The following is a 21,633-nucleotide window of genomic DNA, read 5'->3' on the forward strand; positions in this document are numbered from 1 at the left end:
TTCAACCAGCTTGCTGAAAGGCTTGACTCTCAGCTCCACAACAAACCCACAAGTGTGTGTTGTGAGTTTTGCCCTGGACCTGCATCCCCAAAAGTGGCCTCTTCAGAGGTGGCTGCAGCCCAGTACCCATGGAGACACCACGTGGAGACAGAGGCCTGGGATGGGAGTGGCTCCCTGAGGTCCCTGGGCACAGACCAGGACTCAGCTCCACTCCCAGAATTCACACACTGGCCTCTTGGGCTGAGAAGGGAACCAGGACCCCTACAGGCAGGCGCCTTTGTGACAGCCTCTGCGAGGGGCCTCAGCAGGTTTTGTGGACTGACAGGGTGGCTTTTCCTCAGCCGTTCAATTGTTCCGAGCCTCGGTTCATACAGCTGTAAAGTGGGGGTTGTAGTTCCCTGTAGTTCATACAGCTGTAAAGTGTTCCCTCGCTTCATACAGCTGTAAAGTGGGGTTGTAGTTCCCTGTACTCACCTCTGGGCCATTTGAAGAATGGTGTGTGTTGGGGCAAAGAACAGGTGGGCGCCGTGTCTGATGGGTGTGGGCTTACTTCCTGCTGGCAGAAGGCGAAAAGGGGGCAACCAATGGCTCTGGGCGCCAGCAGAGGCTGAGGGTTACGCCAGGGGATCCCAGCCACGGTCAGGCGGGACCCCACCTCACACAGGGCCCTGCTGTCCCCCTCGGCTCCCCCGCGTCTGTGATCTTTGTTTGTGGAAGCCCTCCCTCCCATCATCGTCATTATTATTTTGTGATTCTTGTCCTGGTTCTTCAGAAAACAAATCTTTACTGGATTATTTCAAACTATAAAAGTTATACTGATAATAAACATTTCAAACAGTCTCTTATGACTGCTGTTCTCAGCTGAGCACTGTGGTGATTAGCAGTGACGTTTATGGAGGCCTGGAGCTGAGCACCTCAACGCTATCCGGTCCTGCAGACCTCAGAGCTCGGGAATGGCTTTGGAGAGGCCCATTTACAAATGAAGAAAGTGAGGCTCTGAGATCCGGGCACTTGCAGGGCTGGCATATGGCAGGGCGGGGACTCTGGCCCTGACTTCAAGCTCCTCACCAGGAGGCCGGGCACCTGGGGCCGCAGGGCAGGCTCCGTGAGTCCTGGCCCACTCCATCCTCTGCCTTCTCACCCAGCAGCACCTGGGGCTGAGTCAGTGCAGGGAGGCAGAAAGGATGAGAAAATGTGGAAGGTGACGAAGCTGGCACACACCTTCAGACCGCCCCACCCCAGCCTCTCTGTAGCTCGCAGAAGCGAGTGATCCTACCACTAGCTGGAGCCTAACAGTTCCTGGACCCAGGACCTGCGGGCCAGCCCTGCCTCTGCAGATGGGGGCACAGCCTGTTTCTTCTGTGCCTTCTAAGGGGAGGTAGGGGGCCCGTGGGGCCCTGTAGACAGTGGCCAGAGCCAGGACCAGGAGGGTGGCATGCAGCTGGCTATGGCTCGAACCCGATTGCCTCCGTCTGGCTGTGTGACCTCAGCTGAGCTGCTCACCCTCTCTGGCTCACATTCCCCTAACAGGGTGGTAAGTCTGAGTGTTGGAGGCCCTGGCCAACATCTGCCCCAAATCCGTGGCGTGTGGTGTCTCCAGAGGCTGTGGCAGGAAATGGGGAGAGCTGCTGTGGGCAAGTATGGAGAAAAGAGGGTACCCGGGCTCAGGACCCTCACAGACACCCAGGCCGGTACGTTGCATGGGAATTTGGGTTGTAAAATCCTGAAGCGACAATGCCGGGAGCAAGAAGGAAAAGTGGGGTACTGGGTGGGGCCCAGAGCTCAGCAGGTGAGGCCATGGCCAGGCTGGGTCCTCTGGTTGAGCTCTCACCAGGGCTGTGGTGCCCGCCTGGGTCCTCTTCCAGCAGGGTTCAGCCAGGAAGGCTCCTGCAAGCCCTTTGTCCAGGCTGGTCCCCTCCGAGTGCTGCTGGCCTTTTGGGTCCCTCTGGCTTCCACACCTGGGGTCCCGAGCACCCGAGTCCTCATCTTCTGCGTCTCTGGGTTACTTCCTCTGTACAAAGCACGTGGCGGTTCCTTCTGTGCTGGCTGAGGACATCTCTCAAGAATGTGCTCGGGGCTGCTTCTGCCAAGAAGCTATCCGTGGCCCTGTTTCCCATGGTCCTCGCTTTCCAGCTCTCCCTTGGTTGCCACCCTTCTTCTGAGCGGGGCCGGCTTCCCGGTGCTGCCTGGGTGCCATCCTTAAGGTCCTTAACCCCTTGTAATGCCGTCCCCCTACCTCCAGCATGGTGCTCCCTCAGTATCCCTCCGATGACTGCCCCACGGCCTTCTCTTGTTTGGACTTAATAACTATTTGGCTGCTGGACCAACCTCCCACTCTTTTTACCCTCGACGACATCTGCTTGTGCCAGGCCCGGTGCCCAGGATCCAGTGGTGAGCAAAAGGAGACCAGACCCCCCAGCAGAGTTCCCGGCCTCCCTACCCGACCTGTTTGGCGCCTGAATTCTGAGAGCAAGCCTGGGTAGTGAGCAACTCTGGCTCCACCTGGGGCCAACGTGGCAAACCTAGAGGGAACTGCATCCTGGATCCCTGACCCTTGCCGGCGTCCCCTCAGCCCAAGGCCTAGGCCTGTGGGCAGCACTGCGCTGGCCCAGAGACTTGACCTTCAGCCTTGACCTTCAGCTCCCAGCCTGACAGGCAGCGGGTCCCCGCACTCACATGTCTCCCTTCCTCAGAGCTTCCTGCAGCTTCCTCTCCGGTCCGTAGCCCTGCCCCACTTGGGCCTCAATTGTCCCTCGATGGGACATGCTGGGCCTTCTCCTGGCTCAGTCTTGCCCTCTTTTGTCCTCCCCAGCCCAGCCCAGAGGCCTTTCTGAACCTAGCTCCTCCTTGCCTGGACTCCATATCTGGACTGTGCTGTCCGGGCAGCTGAGCATGGGCTGCGGTCAGGCAGACCTGGGTTCGAGTCTTCACAGCTATGGCAGCTCCCTCCAGGGCCTGGCTCCCCGAGGACCAGGGTGGCAGACTCCAGCCCTTTGGGATCTGTCCGTGGGCTGGGTGCACTGGGGCTGGCTGGGGGCCTGGAGCCATGGCCAAAGGACCTCTGAGACCTGCAGGCCCAAGCCTGCCCATCCTGCTGGCCACATTGATAGAATGCCCATGGGGTGTGTGGCTTAACTCTTCATCCCTGAAATAGGAATACAACAGCAGTGGCTCCCTGGGGTTCTCACGGAGGTTCTCTGGGTTCGCAAACATAAAACCGGCCGTAGCACGGTGGCTGTGCCGACGACCACCATGGCACCAATGTTATTGTCAGCTTCCATCCTGTTTTCCTATTAGCCCCAGTGTGTGACTCTCTTCCACCGGCCCCCTCTCTGCTTCATCGTTTTTCAAAACAATTCCCATGGTCTCCGAGAGAGTTCTGGTTGTTTATGGTTTTTGAAAAATAGGCATTCAAACCAAATTCCTCATTCGTTCTCCCCTTCCTACCCCCAGACTGGAATCTGGACGGACATGACTTCATTCCAGGAAACGGGAGCACAGGGAGGGACAGGGTCTGTGGAGAGAGGGTGGGGGCATCTCCCCACCCCCATCACTGAGGCAGGGCCCAGGATGTGGGCAGACACGCAGGAAGGTCACGTGCCTGGGACCCTGGGTATGAGCTGTGAGGCATGGCGTGTGGCATGCCCTCTCAGCCCTCCTCCCAGGCCACCACCTCCTGGCGGGGACCCAGGACTGCATCCCAGCTCCACCACCCACTGGCTGTGTGACCTTATGCCAGTGACTTAACCTCCCAGGGCCTCAGTTACCTCCTCTGTAAAGTGGGGATAACAGTTTCTCCCTCACAGAGCTACAGAGAGGATGGAATGAAATGTCATCCTAACCAGGTGCCCTCAGTACCTGGAGACTGGCCACGGGAGGGGCAGGGTCCTGCCAGCTCCTCTTTTGAGAAAGGACCAGGGCTTTAAAACCTGGAATCCAAGACTGTCAGATGGCAGGGCTTGCCCATCATTAAATCCAGCCTCTCAGTGCATGGGGGGAAGCAGAGGCCCGGAGAGGGGCGCCGCACAGCGGGCCAGCACAAATCCCGGTCGGGGCGCGAGCTGCAGCTTCTTAGGACAAGGAAGCGTCTCCCCTCATGGGTCTGAGATGCTCTCTGGGCCTCCTCCTTCATCTGAACATGGGGACACCCAGGAGCACAGGTGCTGAGCCTGATGTGGCCTGGGCCTGTCCTCAAGGCCATAGCACTCACCTGTATTCAGAAACTGCGCAGAAGACAGGAGCAAATAGCCAGTGAAAGCAGAAGGGTTGTTCACTTGGTAGAGGCGTTAATTTTAGAATGTTTATTTTTTTATTATGAAAGGAATCATGATTGTAAAATAATTCGAATGCTATAAAAGGGAATAAACAGAAAATGAAGTTCACTGTGCACTCCCCACTCCCACACCAGAGGTCCTGCCCTCCCAGCCTGGCATGCTGCCTTCCAGACCTCCTCCACGCACCCAAGCCTGAGTCATCTATATGCACAAATAGGAGGAGTGTTGGTTTTGTTATGTGTGTGTTGAGACAGGGTCTTGCTCTGTCGCCCAGGCTGGAGTGCAGTGGCACGATCATAGCTCACTCAGCCTCGACCTCCCTGGGCTTAAGTGACCTTCCCACCTCAGCCTCCTGAATAGCTGGAACTATAGGCACACACCACTACACCTGGCTAATTTTTTTTTTTTTTTTTTAAAGATAGAGTCTTGCTCTGTCGCCCAGGATGGGCAGTGGTACGATCTTGGTTCACTGCAACCTCTGCCTCCTGGGTTCAAGTGATTCTCCTGCCTCAGCCTCCTGAGTAGCTGGGATTACAGGCGCCCGCCACCATGCCTGGCTAATTTTTCTGTTTTTAGTAGAGACGGGGTTTCACCATGTTGGCCAGGCTGGTCTCGAACTCCTGACCTCAGGTGATCTGTCCACCTTGTCCTCCCAAAGTGCTGGGATTACAGGTGTGAACCACCGCGCCTGACCAAACTTCTGTATTTTTTGTAGAGATGGGGTCTTGCCGTGTTGCTCAGGCTGGTCTCAAACCCCTGGGCTCAAGCGAGCCACCTGCCTTAGTTTCCCAAAGTGCTGGGATTATAGGTATGAGCCACTGCACCTGGCCAGAAAGAGGTTTTTTTTTTTTTAATGAGATGATAGTCAACAGGTGACTCTGTCACTTGCTTTCTTAATGGAGTACGAGCCCTTTCCTTTTGTTGGCACCTATCCAGATAGGTCCCTCCATCTTTTTTTTTAAAATTTAATTTAATTTAATTTTGTTTTATTTTTATTTATTTATTTATTTTTTATGGAGTCTCGCTCTGTTGCCTAGGCTGGAGTGCAATGGTGCAATCTCGACTCACTGAAACTTCCACCTTCCACCAAACTTCCAGGTTCAAGCAATTCTCCTGCCTCAGCCTCCTGAGTAGCTGGGCTTATAGGTGCCTGCCACCATGCCCGTCTGATTTTTGTATTTTTAGTAGAGACCAGGTTTCGCCATGTTGGCCAGGCTGGTCTTGAACTCCTTACCTCCGGTGATCCACCATCCACCCGCTTTGGCCTTGAAAAGTGCTGGGAGCCACCATGCCTGCCTCCTTCCATCTTTTTACTTTTTACTGTCCTGGGTGAACCGATGTATACCTGTCATCCCTAGAGATCACATTCAGCTGCTCCCCGCTATGGCCTCAGTGCACATTCGCCTTTGTGTCCTCCTGTGCATTGTTCTGTGGGGTAGATTCTCAGAGGTGGGAGCATCCAAGAACAGGACACCCACCCTCTGAAATGGCTGTCCCCATTCCGGGCACCCCCAGCTCCGAGTGACACGGCCTGTTTGTGCATGTCCCCACCAGTGTGACTAGAGGAAATGGAGTCTTGGTTCTGTTTGCATTTGTTTGATTCTCTGTCTGTGGCCATTGCCCGCTTTCCCATCTGGAGGTTCACCCTTTCCAAGGCAGTTGGTTTTCACAGGAAACGCGGAGTTCTGGCCAGAAATGCAGCGCAGATGAGCGCGAGGAGCCTGTGCAAACAATTCCACATGCGGGAACTTGGGGCTTTGCAGCCACTCCTGCCTAGGGGAAGGATCGCGATGCATCAGCATCCCTGAGGACCTCACACTCCTGTTTGTCCTTCTCTTCCAGAAAAAACCGGGAAGACCCTGACAGAGTTCCTCCAGTTCTATGAAGACCAGTATGGCGTGGCTCTCTTCAACAGCATGCGCCATGAGATCGAGGGCACGGGGCTGCCGCAGGCACAGCTGCTCTGGCGCAAGGTGAGACATGCTGGGAGGGCTCGAGTGGGTTCTGCTCCTTCTTGCCATGTGGCCTCAAGGGAGTGACTTTACTTTTCTGGGCCTCAGTTTCCCATTGTTACTCTGATGGCCTCTAAGGGTCCCCCCAGCTTCTTTTTTTTAAAATTAATTATTATTTTTTCTTTTTTGAGACAGTCTCGCTTTGTCACTCAGGCTGGAGTGCAGTGGCGCGATCTCAGCTCACGGCAACCTCCGCCTCCCAGGTTCAAGGCATTCTGCTGCCTCAGCCTCCCGAGTAGCTGGGACTACAGGAGTGTACCACCATGCCCGGCTAAATTTTTGTATTTTTAGTAGAGATGGGGTTTCACCATGTTGGCCAGGCTGGTCTTAAACTCCTGACCTCAAGTCATCTGACCGCCTCAGCCTCCCAAAATGCTGGGATTACAGGCAGGTGTGAGCCACCATGTCCGGCTTATTACTTTTTTTTTTTTTTTTTGAGACTGGGTCTTGCTGTTGCCCAGGGTGGAGTGCAGTGGCTCAATGATGGCTCACTGCAGCCTCAACCTTCCTGGCTCAAGTGATCCTTCCACCTCAGTCTCTCCAGTTCCTGGGACTACAGGTGCACACCATCACTCTAGGCTAATTTTTGCATTTTTTGTAGAGATGGGGTTTTGCTGTGTTGCCCAGGCAGGTCTCAAACTCCTGGGCTCGAGTGATCCTCCAGCCTCAGCTCCCCAAAAGTGCTGGGATTACAGGCATGAGCCACCATGCCTAGCCTCCTTCCCACTTCTCAATAGGTAGGTAACCCAGGTCGTGTTGTTGAGACCCCTTCAGTCACCATGGGTGACTCCTCCCTGCTCACCTCCTCTACCATCAGAGCTGGGGCTCTAGAGTCTTGATAGTCTCTAATTCAAGGCAAGCTCCTCCACTAAGAGCCTCAGTTTACTCATCTGTCAAATGGGATGAGAACACCTCCTTCACAGGGTGGTTGTGCCTGAAGCAGGGAAGGCGTTGTCACTGGCCTCATCATGATCTGCTGTGATATAGATAGTAGGATGCTGTTTGCCAAGGAAATATTTGTTGAGTGAGGGATTAGAAGCTTCCTGGCTCCAGCCTGAGGGTCAGTATGGGCCAGAGGATGCTGGCAAAGCCTTCTGGGAAGAGGAACCTGTGATTGACTCGGACATGGGGCTGGGGGCGGGACCCAAGAGGTCCTCCCACCTTGGCCTCCCAAAGTGCTGGGATTACAGGTCTGAGCTGCCGCACCTGGCCAAGGCTGAGCCTTTAAGTGGCTCATTCAGGATGGCAGAGGCAGGGCCAGCCCAGGGCCCTTTCTGCCGTGACTGCAGCCCACCCGGTGGAGGGAGGTCAGGACCATGTGTCGGAGCTGCTCAGAGCATCACCTTTGCTTTTGGACCCAGAAAAGGTTGCCTCTTCCCCGGTGTCTTGGTAACCTCTTGACCCTGTGGCAGCAGAGCGGCAGAGGGGCCCGGCTGTGGCCTGGCCTGGGTGTCTGGCAGGTGCGTATCTGTGTGGTAGGAAAGGAAAGAAAAGGAGGCCTTGGACGCAGCCCAGGTGCGTGGGGCCAGAATGGCTCCCCTGTCTGGAAAGAAATGTCATGGGCAGCCCAAGTCCCTGTAATCCAAGACAAGTGGGCTCTGGCTGAGGCCGTGAAGCATTTCCTCTGCCTGAGGCCTCATTTAAGTCTGGGGAGGCAGGAGTGCACATTTATTGTAGAAAAATAGCAACATGTGAGCAAGGAGAGTGAAATGAAACCACTCACCCACAATCCCTGAAAAGCAGTATTTTTGGTCTCATTTTGCCACTCAGGATCATCACAATGCAAAGTTATGATAACATCATAATACTAGAAATAATAATATTAATCACCAGTGGTGATCAAAACAACAGTGGTTTTTATTAGAAACAATAATAGAATACAAATAAAATAAAGTGATAATAATGATAAAATAATAATGCAATAGAAATAAGAATAATAAAACAGCAGTTGTCTTTTTGTTTTTTACTTTTTTGAGACGGAGTCTCACTCTGGTGCCTGGGCTGGAGTACAGTAGCACAATCTTGGCTCACTTCAACCTCCACCTCCCAGGTTCAAGCGATTCTCATACCTCAGCCTCCCCACTAGCTGGGATTACAGGCATCCACCACCACACCCGGCTAATTTTTTATATTTTTAGTAGAGACGGTTTCACCAAGTTGGCCAGGCTGGTCTGGAACTCCTGACCTTAGGTGATCCACCTGCCTCGGCCTCCCAGAATGCTAGGATTACAAGCGTGTGAGCCACAGTGCCTGGCTAAAACAGCAGTTGTCTGGTGCCTGTACTGTTTGCTTAGCCTGCTGGCCCCACTCTGAGGGAGGGGCTATGATGATGCCCGTATCACAGATGTGGACATTGAGGCTCAGAGGTGCGGAGCTGCTCGTCCAGGCTCTGGCAGTGGGTGGTGGTGCCGAGACAGGAGTCCTGGTTGTCTGACCTTGGGGCCTGTGCTCTCTCTGACCGAGGCACTGGAGAGCTTTGCAGAGTCTAGAATATTTTGCCTGGGCTGTCGAGTTCTGTTTCGTTTCCTGCAGGCCTTCCAATCGAACACGACTCTGCCATTTGAAAGTCTTAAAAATAAAACCCAGACCCGCAGCCAGCCACCCATTGCGAGCTCCCCAGGATCTGGGGGTGGACTGGGTGGTGGGGGTTGTTGAGCCTGCCTGGGCCATAAGCCTGCTTCTGCACAGCCTCCTGCTGGGACTGGCCTTGTCCCTGAGTGCCCGTCCCTGTGTCCTGGGGCTCCTGCCCTAAGCAGGGGTGAGACGAAAACCAGAGACCTTTTGCTAGGGTGTTATGAGGGCTCTGTCTGCTCTTTCTAGAAAAGACAGGGATTTGAGCTTGGTGTGGGCGGTTTATATATAGACCACTGGATATAGACCGCTGAGGGCAGCTCTGTGACTTGGGCAAAGCCCACTTTGTGTGGGGGTGGAGGGAGTGGTAGGGGAACCATGTTCTTTTCCTGTAAATATTTTTATCCCCGGTAGGAAGAAGCCTGCAGGTCCTATTGTGTGAGCACAATGGGCTCTCCTTCTCCACGAGTGTGTTGTGTTTCCCCTTGAAGAGTGGCAGGGAAGGAGCTGGGGACGGGGGGACACGGTGAAGGGGGCGGAGGGTGAAGAGGAGACCGGACTGCAGGGATGTACCAGGGCAGAGCCAGGAAGTCAGGAAGGTGCAGGCACGATGGCAATCACCCTTTCCCCATAACTGCATCTGAGAAATGTTTCTTTTTGCAAAATGTACCTTATTTATTGTAGAACAAATAGAATTTGCAGAGGAACACTGTACTCCCCCGGGTTCCCTCCCATCCAAGATGAAGCCTCTCCCATTGTGGCCTGTCTCCTTCCAGAAGCTTCCTGGTGCTTGGCTGCTCAGGACGCCTTGCACCTGGCCATAGCTTCCGCTTGGGCCCTCAACCCTGGTTTAAAGATCTCCCTTCTTCCCCATCCCCAGATAAGTCAGTCCCTGAGGATGGGAGGCCGTCAGAGACGCTGAGTCCTACCAGTAGTGGTCATGGTGGTCCTGTGTATTATGCACCTGCCTGTCACGTGCCAACGCTTACTGTTCCCATTTTACAGATGAGGAAACCGATGCTCAAACTGACGAGACACGCTGTGAGTCAGGCAGAGCTAGGGCTTTGTAGGAAGGTCGGGGCGTTTCTGCAGCCCACGTAGGTCACCAACCTGCCAGGACGTGGGTCAGACCTCAAACACCCCCAGACAGAGGCCTCCTCCATCCCCACCCAGATTTAGGGAGGCGTCTCATCAGCCGTCAGAGCTGACAGGCTCTCTGGAGCCACCTTGTTCAAGTTGTCATCGCCCTGAGGGGAAACAGAAGCCTAGAGCCAGGGAGAGACTTGCCCAGGTACTGGGGCCCTCGCAGTCCTGGCCCGTGGGTGTGTCCCCTGTCCCTGGAGTGACCGTGGGGCACTAGTGCTGCAGCTGTAGGTGGGTGGAGAGCAGCCGTCTCCCCAGACCCTTCCAAGGTAGCTGTGACTGCCCAAGGCTGGGATGGAGAGGGAGAGCCTGGCTGTGACCAGGCCCTGCATCAGTGCCTGTCCTGGGTTCAAGTCCTGACATCACCACCCTGCCTGGACCCTGGGTGAGCCCCTCCATGGCTCTGAGCCTCACTCCTCATCTGCAGAACGGATGAGATGTAGCCCGGCCTCAGAGGCCTTGGGAGGACTCGGGGAGATCCAAAATGGAGGACGTGCTAGGCAGGGGGTGCGCACACAGGCTCTGCTGGCCGGTCAGTTTCATCGGGAGCACCACCTCCCCGGACCTGGGCCTCACTCCCCGCCCCCTCCTGCCCACAGGTGCCACTGGACGAGCGCATCATCTTCTCGGGGAACCTCTTCCAGTACCAGGAGGACAGCAAGAAGTGGAGGAACCGCTTCAGCCTCGTGCCCCACAATTATGGGCTGGTGCTCTACGACAACAAAGTGGTGAGGCCTGGCCCGGGCTCCGCACTGAGCTCCACGCTTTCTCCATGTGTGCCCCTCCCCCACTCGGAAACTTAGGCCCCAGACGCCACCGGCGCAGCCTGCACACAGTCACCAGGGCCAGAGCACAACCTCGGCCCCTCCCCTCCCCCAAACTGGGCTGCCCTGGGTGCCCTCTCCAGATGGCAGCTCATTCTTCATCTCAGGAATATCTCTGACTCCTTCTGTCCCTTATAACCAACTGTCACTCACTCCTCCCCATCCCTCCTAATCTCTCTACAGTCTGGCTGGCTCCGGGGTGTTCCTCCTGCCACCTCCTTCCTCACTGGGCTTCCTGCCTCTCCTCCGACCCCTCCCATCCTCATAGCCACAGTGAGCTGTTGGAGGCACAATCTGGCCATTCCTTGCCCCAGCTTGCCCCTGCCCTACGGTGGGTAGGTGTCCGAGAAGGACATCCTATGGGAGCATTGTGCCTTATCTTTTCCCCGAGCCCTTGGGGAAGCCCTCCTTGGTTGAGCCACAGACCTGATTTCTTCAATTGCTCATTTCTCCAGAGCAGCCAGAAGGACAGGCCTGTGCCCTGTGTTTCAGGGAGGATCAATGTGACAGCAACATAAGGTCAAGAACAACCTCGTGCCCCAGAGTAGTGGTTCTCAACTGGTAGCACGTCCCAATCACCTGAAGGGCTTGCTGAAAGACGCGTTGCTGGGCTTTCCTCCAGAGTTTGGATCAGGTCTGGGGTGGAGCTAAGATTTGCATTTCTTTTTTTTTTTTTTTTTTGAGACGAAGTCTAGCTCTGTCACCATGCTGGAGTGCAGTGGCGCCATCTTGCTTCCCTGCAACCTCCACCTCCCTGGTTGAAGCGATTCTTCTGCCTCAGCCTCTCGAGTAGCTGGGACTACAGGCGTGCGCTACCATGCGCAGCTAATTTTTGTATATTTAGTAGAGACTGGGTTTTACCATGTTAGCCAGGATGGTCTTGATCTCCTGACCTCATGATCTGCCCTCCTCAACCTCCCAAAGTGCTGAGATTACAGGCGTGAACTACCGTGTCCGGCCTGTAAAGATTTGCATTTCTAATAAATTCTAGGGTGGTGCTGAATATCAGAGACCATGTTTTGCAAATCAGCACCCTACAGGTTCTGAGCTACTTTCAGAAACTATGTTATATAGTGACACCTGGTGGCAGGGAGTAGCATGGTAGCCCTGCTGTATGAGCTATTCTATCAGAACTGCTTTCCCCACTGCTACTGGTATAAGTTTCTAGACCTAATTCTCCTCTAGAGGACACTTGTGTGGTGCTCAGAACCTAGGAAGTTGGTGGGGGCAGTTCAGGGTAATGGTCAAATACCCCAGGCTCCGGAGACAGATAGCCCTGGTTCATGTCCTAGGTCTGCTACTTCCCAGCTGTATGAAGTTGTGGGTGATCCACCTTTTGGATTGGGAAAATTCTGTGAAATGAAGCATGCAATGCCCTTAGCACAGGGCCAGATATGTAAGAAATGCTCAACTAGTGGAGCTGCTGGGAACAGAGGTAATAGCAGCAGTAGCAACAGTAAGAACAACCACCTCGACCAAGCTCTCTGAGTCCTTGTGGTGTGCCAGGCACTGCAGATTATCTCACTCGATCCTCACATGGCTCTGTGAGGCAGGAATGGTTATTACCCTGGTTTTGTTTTTATTTTAAAATGATTTCCCCATCCTGAATATTCTTGATTCCCTGGTCTTATAGATGAAGAAGCTGAAGCTTAGGCATCTAAGGAACTTTATCCTCAGCATCACACAGACACTACCCAGTGAAGCCAGGAATTGAGCCTAGAGCCGGGGTCTAGGTTGCTATGGATGCCACACTGCTCCAATCACCATGACAGTGACATTCTCCCCTCTGTTCCTCTCTTGCCTCCTCTTCTTCCTTCCCCTCTCCTCCCCACTTTGGGCCACACTGAGTAAGGCCTTGAAAACAGGTGGGATTTGGGCTTGGCCACACCCTTAACCCTCAGGGACCATCTCTCTTGCCTCCCTCAGGCCTATGAGCGGCAGGTCCCACCACGAGCTGTCATCAACAGTGCAGGCTACAAAATCCTCACTTCTGTGGACCAATACCTGGAGCTCATTGGCAACTCCTTACCAGGTAAAGGAGCACCCGCCCTGGGCCACGATGCCCTGCACAGGCCTCTGGAGCTGGCTAGGGGAGGGGTGGCCCTGAGCCCATTGTTTTCAGCCCCATGTTTGCGGAGAGACCAGCTAGGGTTAGAGCTGTGGATGGGGACCTCACTGTCTGCCTTTCCCCTCTCCCTAAATCCTTGAGCACCTCCTGGGAGATGTTCAGTGACCTTCCCTCATAAACCTGTGGGTCAGCACAGTGTTAGTCAGGAGTTACTCTTCTTGGCATCCTGCTTTTGCTTCACTTTGGCTGAAATTCCCCAGAAGCCTTACAGAAACAACATTGGCCTCTCTGATGATCCCTGGGAACTAGAGGGCAGAGGACATGCCCGCCTGGGGGGCAGGTCGTGCCCCAGGGACTTGAGAGTAGAGTCTTGCCTCCATTCTGTGGTGATGGAGGGCTTGGGTGAGCAGCATTCCTGGATTCCAGTGTGACTCTGGCTTTGTTTCACTGTGTCTGCTCAGGCGAGTCACTCCCCCCTCTGAATCTCAGCCTCTTCAGCATCTACAAAGCACAGGCACTAAGAGGACTGCCCTCAGGGTGTTGTGTGGACCCTGAAGGGGCTATGTGCCCAGTACAGGCCAACCCAGAGCCAGGACAGAAAGAAGAACTGTTATTGTCATATCATTAACAGCAGCAGCAGGGTCAAACCCAGGACCAGTTATCTCGCTGGATCTTACATATCCTTGAGAATGAAATTGAAGGAGGGAAAAATTCCTTTTGCTGTGTTTTGTTCCTCCCCACATGCCTCCCTCCCCATGTGGACACTTAAGCCACACTTTGGCCTCCACAGCCGAAATTTGAAGGGAAACCCAAGAAGGTAGTGTTTGACTCTTGAACCTGAGAGCTCTGATCTTGTGTTGTTTTTGCTTTACACAGTTTAAAACCTAACCCAAGACTGGAGTGGATGTGACTTATTACCCACTCTAAGAAATGAGTCTACACAGATGCTGGACTCAGGTTTTGGGCTGAGGAGAACACAGCCAGAAAGAAGGCTGTTGCTGTCCCCCTGGCTTGCTGGTCACCCTGGGACAGGCCGGCCTTCTCTGGGCCTGAGCCTGACCTCAGAGCTGATGCCAAGGGATCAGTTCTCTGCCATCCTCTGGTGGAGGGCAACCACAGAGGGCAGCTGCTCAGTGGGCACTGTTTCCACAGGGACCACGGCAAAGTCGGGCAGTGCCCCCATCCTCAAGTGCCCCACACAGTTCCCGCTCATCCTCTGGCATCCTTATGCGCGTCACTACTACTTCTGCATGATGACGGAAGCCGAGCAGGACAAGTGGCAGGCTGTGCTGCAGGACTGCATCCGGCACTGCAACAATGGTGAGTGGCCTGTGGGTGCAGGGGCGGTGGGAGGGACAGGCAGGACCTGGGTTATTGCTGAATGGTGACACCTAGTGGCTGAGTATGGTGTGGCAACCCTGCTCTACCAGCTGTTCTAATTTTCCTTCTGCGGTTATAAGAAACCATGTAATACCACCCTTAATCTTCTTCCTTGATTAGAAGGAAGTTTTGTGCTGCTCAGGAAAAAGGTAGGAAATTATTCACAGAGCGGTGTGGTTGTTGAGCCCTTGGACCCTGAGTCACAAAGTCACCATCCTGATTCTCCCATTTTCCAGCTATGTGACCTTAGGGAACTGATTTACCTTTTGGAGCCTCTGTAAAGTGGGGATAATGCCTTGTGTGTCTTAGGGGGTTTATGAGGATTCACAGAGTCTACCTCATGCTTGATAAAGATTGTTGTTGTTGTTGTTGTTGTTGTTATTATTATTATTATTATTTTACCACCAACCTGCAGGGTGATTTGGAAACTTCACTGCCTCCCTCAAGGCCTCATTGCTCTCATCTGTAAACTTATGGGGTGACTCTTCCAGCTCACTCATTTATTCAACGAATGTTTTTAGTGTCTACTCTGAGGAGGCCTGGTTTTTAGTGTCTACTCTGAGGTGCAACAAGGGAGCAAGAAATATTCCATGCCCTCCTACGATTGGCAGTCTGGTAGGGGAGACAGATGATAGACAGATGAGGATGCTGGGGCAATGGCTTATGGCTGTGCTGGGTACTGACTGGGTGGAGCCATCCTGGGAGCCGTGAGGGTGTGTGTGTGTGCTGGGGGAGGGGTTGATCAGGGCAGGCTCCCTTGAGGAGGTTATGGTTCAGCTTCAGCTGAGACCTGAAGGAGAAGTCCCAGACCTGAAGGAGGAGATGCAGCAGTCCCAGGTCCCCTCACATCCTGCATAGAGGAGAGGGGAGGAGTGTTCCAGGCAGAGCCAGCATGAAAGGAGACCCACAGATGGTAGGGGTAGGCCGGGAGGAGGAACTGCACGAGGCCCTGAAGCAGGTCAGGTCTGGAAGAGCCTTGAAGGCCTCTAAGGAATTTGATCAGAAGGGCTGAGGATGGTCTTCCAAGGAGAACGGGGTCCCTGGGGGTCTTTCTGCTCCTGGGGAAGGAACAACCCAGTCCTGGACACTGAACTGCTTCCTGGTGATCTGGCCTGAGGGAAGTGCCTGCCCCTGTTCCACTCTTGGGCTCAGTGCCACATGGTGCAGAGGTGGAAGTTTGCAGGGGACGGAGTGGGCACCAGTGGCCTCTGGGCTGCTACCGCGGGACTCAGCTCACCCCACCCCTCCTGCCCGCCTCTCCAGAGCCACCTCTGCCCTGTCTGGAATCTGCCAAGCAGGAGGAACCAGGTCTTCAGTCAGGCCAGCCCCTGCCACCTGGGCCCAGCTGTCCACAAAGGGCCTCCTGTTCCCAGGACCCGGGAACTGTGGGCTGGGACTGGGTGGAGGCACTCAAGGCTCTGGCTGCCTGGCCCAGGGCCTCCCGCCTCCCCAGCCCCTGGCCTGGCGCCATCTCTCTAGGTTTCCAAGGCTCACAGCTGACCTGGCCTGGCAGGGTGGGTGACCTGGGCCAGATAGGGAAGGGGTGGGCACAGAACAAGGTTGGGAAGGGCCACCTCAGTCCCCTGTGTGTGCAGTGGGGATGATGATAAACTTGAGCTCGAGAGATGATTGGGAAGAGCTGGTCTGGGTGGGGCACTTGGCCGTGAGCCTGGCACGCACAGTGAGCACTTGGTGGGGAGGCCATGGGGAAGTTCTTGGGTCTAGCACGCAGTGGACCAGAGGGAGGCCCAAGAGAGCTGCTGGGCCAAGGAATGAAGGGGTGTCCTGTGCCAGGAAGGTGTCCTGCCGAGTGGCCCCTTCTCCCCAGGGCAGGAGCTGATGAGGCTGGTTTCAGGCCTTCCTTCCACCCCACGGACTGTGAGAAAGTTCTCTGCTTCCTCTGTCTTGGAGGCTGGGCTTGGAATTTGTGGAGCCTGGAATTGCTCACTCCAGGGGCTGCCAGGAAGTGGGGGCTGGGGGGAAGGAGGCCAAGCTGGGCGGACACCAGCGGTCCCAGGGACCCCTTCACATCCTGTATTCCTGGAGCAGCTGGGGGTGGCAGGAGGCAGCTGGGGCACTGGCTGTGCTGGGTCCTCAGTGTCGGCCTGGGGTGCAGAGGTCAAGGCTTCTTCCTATCTGACCGTGGTCCCTCCGCCTCTGTCTGCTGCCTGGGAGTGAGGAATGCAGTTTCCTTTCTTGGAAGGTCTCCAGGTCTGGCTAGAGTCCGCTGGTCCAGGGTTCAGGCCCCGCTCTGCCATCCACTAGCTGAGTGGCCTCCAGCCGTGACTGCCTCTCTGAGCCTCAGTTCTCTCCCTGAGAAAAGTAGGGCACAGTGAGCTGAGGATTCAACGAGCTGATGTGTGTGCAACCTTGGCCAGGCCTGGGGCCTCAGTTTCCCAACACTGCCATAACGAATACCACAGACCGGGCAGCTACGCAGCAGAAATCTGTTCTCTCCCAACTGGAGGTCTGAGTCGAGGTCAAGGTGTCAGCAGGGCTGGTTTCTCCGAGACCTCTCTCCTTGGCTGGTGGCCGGCTGCCTTCTCCGAGTCCTCACAGGGCCATTTCTCTGTGTGCCTGTGTTTTCTCTTCTTTCAAGAAGAAACGTACTTTTCCTTTTTTTTCTCTTTTGAGACAGAGTCTTGCTCTGTCGCCCAGGCTGGAGTGCAGTGGCACATCTCTGCTCACTGCAAGCTCCGCCTCCCGGGTTCACGCCATTCTCCTGCCTCAGCCTCCCGAGTAGCTGGGACTACAGGCGCCTGCCACCATGCCCGGCTAATTTTTTGTATTTTTAGTAGAGACGGGATTTCACCATGTGTTAGCCAGGGTGGTTTTGATCTCTTGACCTCGTGATCCGCCCACCTCAGCCTCCCAAAGTGCTGGGATTACAGGTGTGAGCCACCGCGCCTGGCCAATGTACTGTTCTTTTAAGGGCACTTTTGTATTAGATTTGGTCCCATCCTCATCCCCTCCATTTAACTTACTTCTTTAAGACCCTGGGACCAAGGGCAAGTGTGGTGGCTCAGGCCTGTAATCCCAGCACTTTGGGAGGCTGAGATGTGTGGTTCTCTTGAGGTCAAGAGTTCGAGACCAACCTGGCCAACATGGTGAAACCCCATCTCTACTAAAAATACAAAAATTAGCCGGACATGGTGGCGGGAGCCTGTAGTCCCAGCTACTCGGGAGACTGAGGCAGGAGAATCAATTGAACCTGGGAGGCAGAGGCTGCAGTGAGCCAAGATTACACCCCTGAACTCTAGCCTGGGTGACAGAGTGAGACTCTTCTCAGAAAAAAAAAGACACTGGGTCCAAATACAATCCTGTTCTGGGGTACTGGGGGTTAGGACTCCAGCATATGAATTTGGGGGTGTGGAGACACACTTCAGCCCCTAAGAGCTGGGCTCATGGGAAGAGCTCAGGAGGGGTGACCCTGAAACTTGTCACACTCAGCAGCTGAGTGTGCAGAGAGAGTCCCAAATGTCGAGGCTGGCTGGGCTCCCTCCCGCTGTCCTGGCCCTCTGCCTTACTTTCTTGCCATCTGCCCTGCACACCTGACTTGGTACGTGCAGGATGAAAATTCCCTCTCCCTGTGGGAGAGCCAGCAGGTAACACACTGTCCAGATTTTCCAGTCAAAACTTGGATTCTAGGAACCGTGCCCTTCTGAGAGGTGGGTGGGGCGTCTGGGGGACCTCCTCCCCTGGCCCAGGTACGCAGCCCCCACCCACCTGCTCCTGCATGCTGCTCTGCATGCTGCTCCGGCTGGAACATCCCTGCCCTGCTCCTGTCACTCCTGCCTGACTTCAGGTCCCTGAAATGCAGGAGTGAGACTCCCACAGGCCCCTGTCCCCGTCCAGGCAGCTGCGCTGTAGGGATGCGGGCTGGACCTCCCCCTGCTCAGCTCCCTCCCGGCTCTGACAGGCAGTGACTTCTGTGGTCAGCTGGGTGTGGGGAGGGGAGGGACCCAGAGAGGGGCTTTTTCTCTGCGGGTGGTGACTCAACCCATAGTCATGGCAGTGGGAGCCTTGGGTTTCTGGTGCTCAGGCTTCCGTTTCCCCTTCCTGGGCTCTGGGGATGCGGTGGTCGGAGGCACGCGGCCGGGGGAGCCTGCCTGCTGCCTGGCTCGGTAGTGTTTAACCACCTTCTTACCCCAAGTCAGATTTTGCAACTTCCTGCCAGTTGCCTCCCCGGCATTGAATCTGGAGGTCCACGCCTCACTCAGGGGTTCACCTCACTGGCGTTTGGGTCACTGACAGCACCAACAATGACAAAAATTCAGAAATAGTGCTTTTCTAGCTGTTATTAATAGTAAACCCTTCCGTTCTTTTTTTTTTTTTTTTGTAGCAGAATCTCACTGTGTCACCCAGGCTAGAGTGCAGTGGTGCAATCTCGGCTCACTGCAACCTCTGCCTCCTGGGTTCAAGCAATTCTTCAGTGGCAACCTCCTGAGTAGCTGGGATTACAGGCGCCTGCCACCACATCTGGCTAATTTTTGTATTTTTAGTAGAGATGGGGTTTCGCCATTGGCCAGGCTGGTCTCGAACTCCTGACCTCAAGTGATTCCCTCACCTCAGCTTCCCAAGGTACTGGGATTGCAGGTGTGAGCCACCGCACCCGGCTTCGTTCTTTAACAAAGTTATTCAAGCATCTGTGCCAGGTACTGACCTGGACTCAGCGGTGAATAGGACAGAGGGACAGACCCCAGGCCCAGTGGAGCAGCCAGCTGGCTCCTCAGTTATTGATAAAAAGTGTGGCGCAGGGCAGTGCTGGGCCCTGATCTCCTGTCCCTACACTGTGGCCCAGGGAACCCCGCAGTGGACCTGTGAGGCCATTGTTCCCATTGGAAGATGAAACCGGCCGTTTTGGGTTCAGTGATCTAGAACCAGGCTCAGCAACCTATGGCCTATGGGCCCAGATCAGCCAATTGCCTGTTTCTGTCAACAAAGTTTATTGGAGCAGAGGCACGCTCATTTGTTTCTGGATGGTCCGTGGCTGTTTTTGTGCTGTGACTGTAGAGGCGAGCATGGCGGGAGGGGTTTTATGGCCTGCAGGGCTGAGAATATCTACTGCCTAGCCTGTTCCAGGCAAAGTTCGAAGGGCCCTGATCCAGCAGTCAGGGAGGAACCGGGGCTAGAACAAGGGCGTCTGGGTGCCTCTAGGGCCATTCTGGGTGGCTGCTCATGGGATGGGAGCTTCTAGTCCTGGCTCTGCCACTCCCTTCCCTGTGACCCTGGGCCCGTGGCCTGGCCACCAACCGGTTGTCTCTTCATCTGTAAAGCAATAAGGCGAATGATAGTGCCCAGGTCTTGGGGTGGTTGGGAGGATTTCAGGAGCTAAAGAGGCAAAGGGGGCTGTCTCATCACTGTTGGTGGCGGGGTCATTACTGCTCTTGCCTGTCAGATACAACCACGACTGCTCTGATGACGAGGGGAGTGGGGGTCCCAGCTGGCCCTCCTGAGGTGCATGTCGTGTGGGGGGCGGTGAGGGGGTTCTGGTCAGTTGTCAGTTGGTCTTGGTAGAGGCCACTGGGCCATCTGCTGACCTCCTCTCCCCCTCTGTCTCCTGGGCAGGAATCCCTGAGGACTCCAAGGTGGAGGGCCCCGCATTCACAGATGCCATCCGCATGTACCGACAGTCCAAGGAGCTGTACGGCACCTGGGAGATGCTGTGTGGGAACGAGGTGCAGGTGAGGCCAGACGGGCTGGTGGGGAAACCTCAGAAGTCACCCGAGGACCCAGCAGGGGAGGGCACGGGGCTGGGTACGGAGATGAGGCTCTGGGGTGCTGCTGGTTTGGAAGGAGATGACATGCTCAGGTTTGGACAAGTGCAGGGAAGATACTCACTGGTTTATTCATCACTTACTGGGCATCTGAGCACCTGGATGAGGTGCTGGGGTGCAGCTGGGAACAATGTGGACACATCCCTGGCCCTCAGGGAGCTCTCTGTCTAGCAGGAGAAACAGACATTTGGCAAATAAATGTACACTTCCATGTGCAGGCAAAGCAGGGAAAGAGTGTGGTATTCCAGGTAGGGAAGGCAGCCTGTGCAAAGGCCCTGGGGCTGGCCCCTGAGTCTGAGGATCCTACAGGATACTCAGGCAGATCGGTTGGGACCGGTGGGAATGAAGCTCAGGAGAGAGGGCAGTGGGGACGGTGAAGCAATGGGCCAGTCGCGGAGGAGGTGGGGGCTGGAGCGGCCCGGCTTGTGGGAATGCGGAGAGAAACAGGCCAGCTGAGCGCTCTCCAGCCCCTGGCCTGGCTTGTGCCTCCTCAACCTAGATCCTGAGCAACCTGGTGATGGAGGAGCTGGGCCCGGAGCTGAAGGCAGAGCTCGGCCCACGGCTGAAGGGGAAACCGCAGGAGCGGCAGCGGCAATGGATCCAGGTGGGTGGGCCTGGGGCCTTGCAGCGGGGACGGCGCTGGCAGCTGGCGTGGTGCCCTCAGCCCTGGTGCCGATGCAGCTGCTCTGCCCACAGATCTCGGACGCCGTGTACCGCATGGTGTACGAGCAGGCCAAGGCACGCTTTGAGGAGGTGCTGTCCAAGGTGCAGCAGATGCGGCCAGCCATGCAGGCTGTCATCCGAACCGACATGGACCAAATCATCACCTCCAAGGAGCACCTCGCCAGCAAGATCCGAGGTAGGCGGCCACCCCCATGCCCGACGGGAACTCCAGGGGCCAAGGTGGACTTTCTTTTTATTTCGTGACCCATGTACATTTCACAGCAGTGACTTGCTCATTGATCATTTGTAAGAATTGGAGTCAAATCTGCACGGTGGTACTCCAGTCCCTGTGAGTTGTTTTGTGGCTATTATTTCTATAAACCCAGATCTTGAAGAGAAATTTTTTTTTTTTTTTGAGACGGAGTCTCGCTCTGTCGCCCAGGCTGGAGTGCAGTGGCCAGATCTCAGCTCACTGCAAGCTCCGCCTCCCGGGTTTACGCCATTCTCCTGCCTCAACCTCCCGAGTAGCTGGGCCTACAGGCGCCCGCCACCTCGCCCAGCTAGTTTTTTCTATTTTTTAGTAGAGACGGGGTTTCACAGTGTTAGCCAGGATGGTCTCGATCTGACCTCGTGATCCGCCCGTCTCGGCCTCCCAAAGTGCTGGGATTACAGGGTTGAGCCACCGCGCCCGGCCCAAGAGAAAAATTTTTGTTCAGGAGGTTCAAGCCTTCTTTTCATCTCTGACTCATCACAGATTTACCATGTGTCATTTTAAAGTACATTTACTTTCAGCAAGTGTAGCTTTCCCAGGTCAGTTTATTCTCTGTCACCCAGGCTGGAGTGCAGTGGTGCCATCTCCGCTTGCCACAACCTCCGCCTCCCGGGTTCAAGCAATTCTCCTGCCTCAGCCTCCTGAGTACT

At 55.2% G+C, this 21,633-nt stretch overlaps 1 protein-coding gene across 2 annotated transcripts in view; it reads left to right on the forward strand.

The window, feature by feature from the left end:
- NIBAN2 (niban apoptosis regulator 2) overlaps positions 1–21,633 on the forward strand; it is a 64,581-nt gene that overhangs the window by 30,822 nt on the left and 12,126 nt on the right. For both annotated transcript variants that reach the window (XM_023217093.1, XM_023217094.1), the window contains exons 2-8: positions 6,117–6,247; positions 10,600–10,728; positions 12,751–12,856; positions 14,045–14,212; positions 19,841–19,956; positions 20,549–20,653; positions 20,746–20,908. In XM_023217093.1, coding sequence (XP_023072861.1) covers positions 6,117–6,247; positions 10,600–10,728; positions 12,751–12,856; positions 14,045–14,212; positions 19,841–19,956; positions 20,549–20,653; positions 20,746–20,908 — 918 coding nt within the window. The remainder of the gene's footprint in view (positions 1–6,116; positions 6,248–10,599; positions 10,729–12,750; positions 12,857–14,044; positions 14,213–19,840; positions 19,957–20,548; positions 20,654–20,745; positions 20,909–21,633) is intronic.

Source organism: Piliocolobus tephrosceles, chromosome 14 (genome assembly GCF_002776525.5).
Source record: "Piliocolobus tephrosceles isolate RC106 chromosome 14, ASM277652v3, whole genome shotgun sequence".
NCBI classification, from domain to species: domain Eukaryota; kingdom Metazoa; phylum Chordata; class Mammalia; order Primates; family Cercopithecidae; genus Piliocolobus; species Piliocolobus tephrosceles.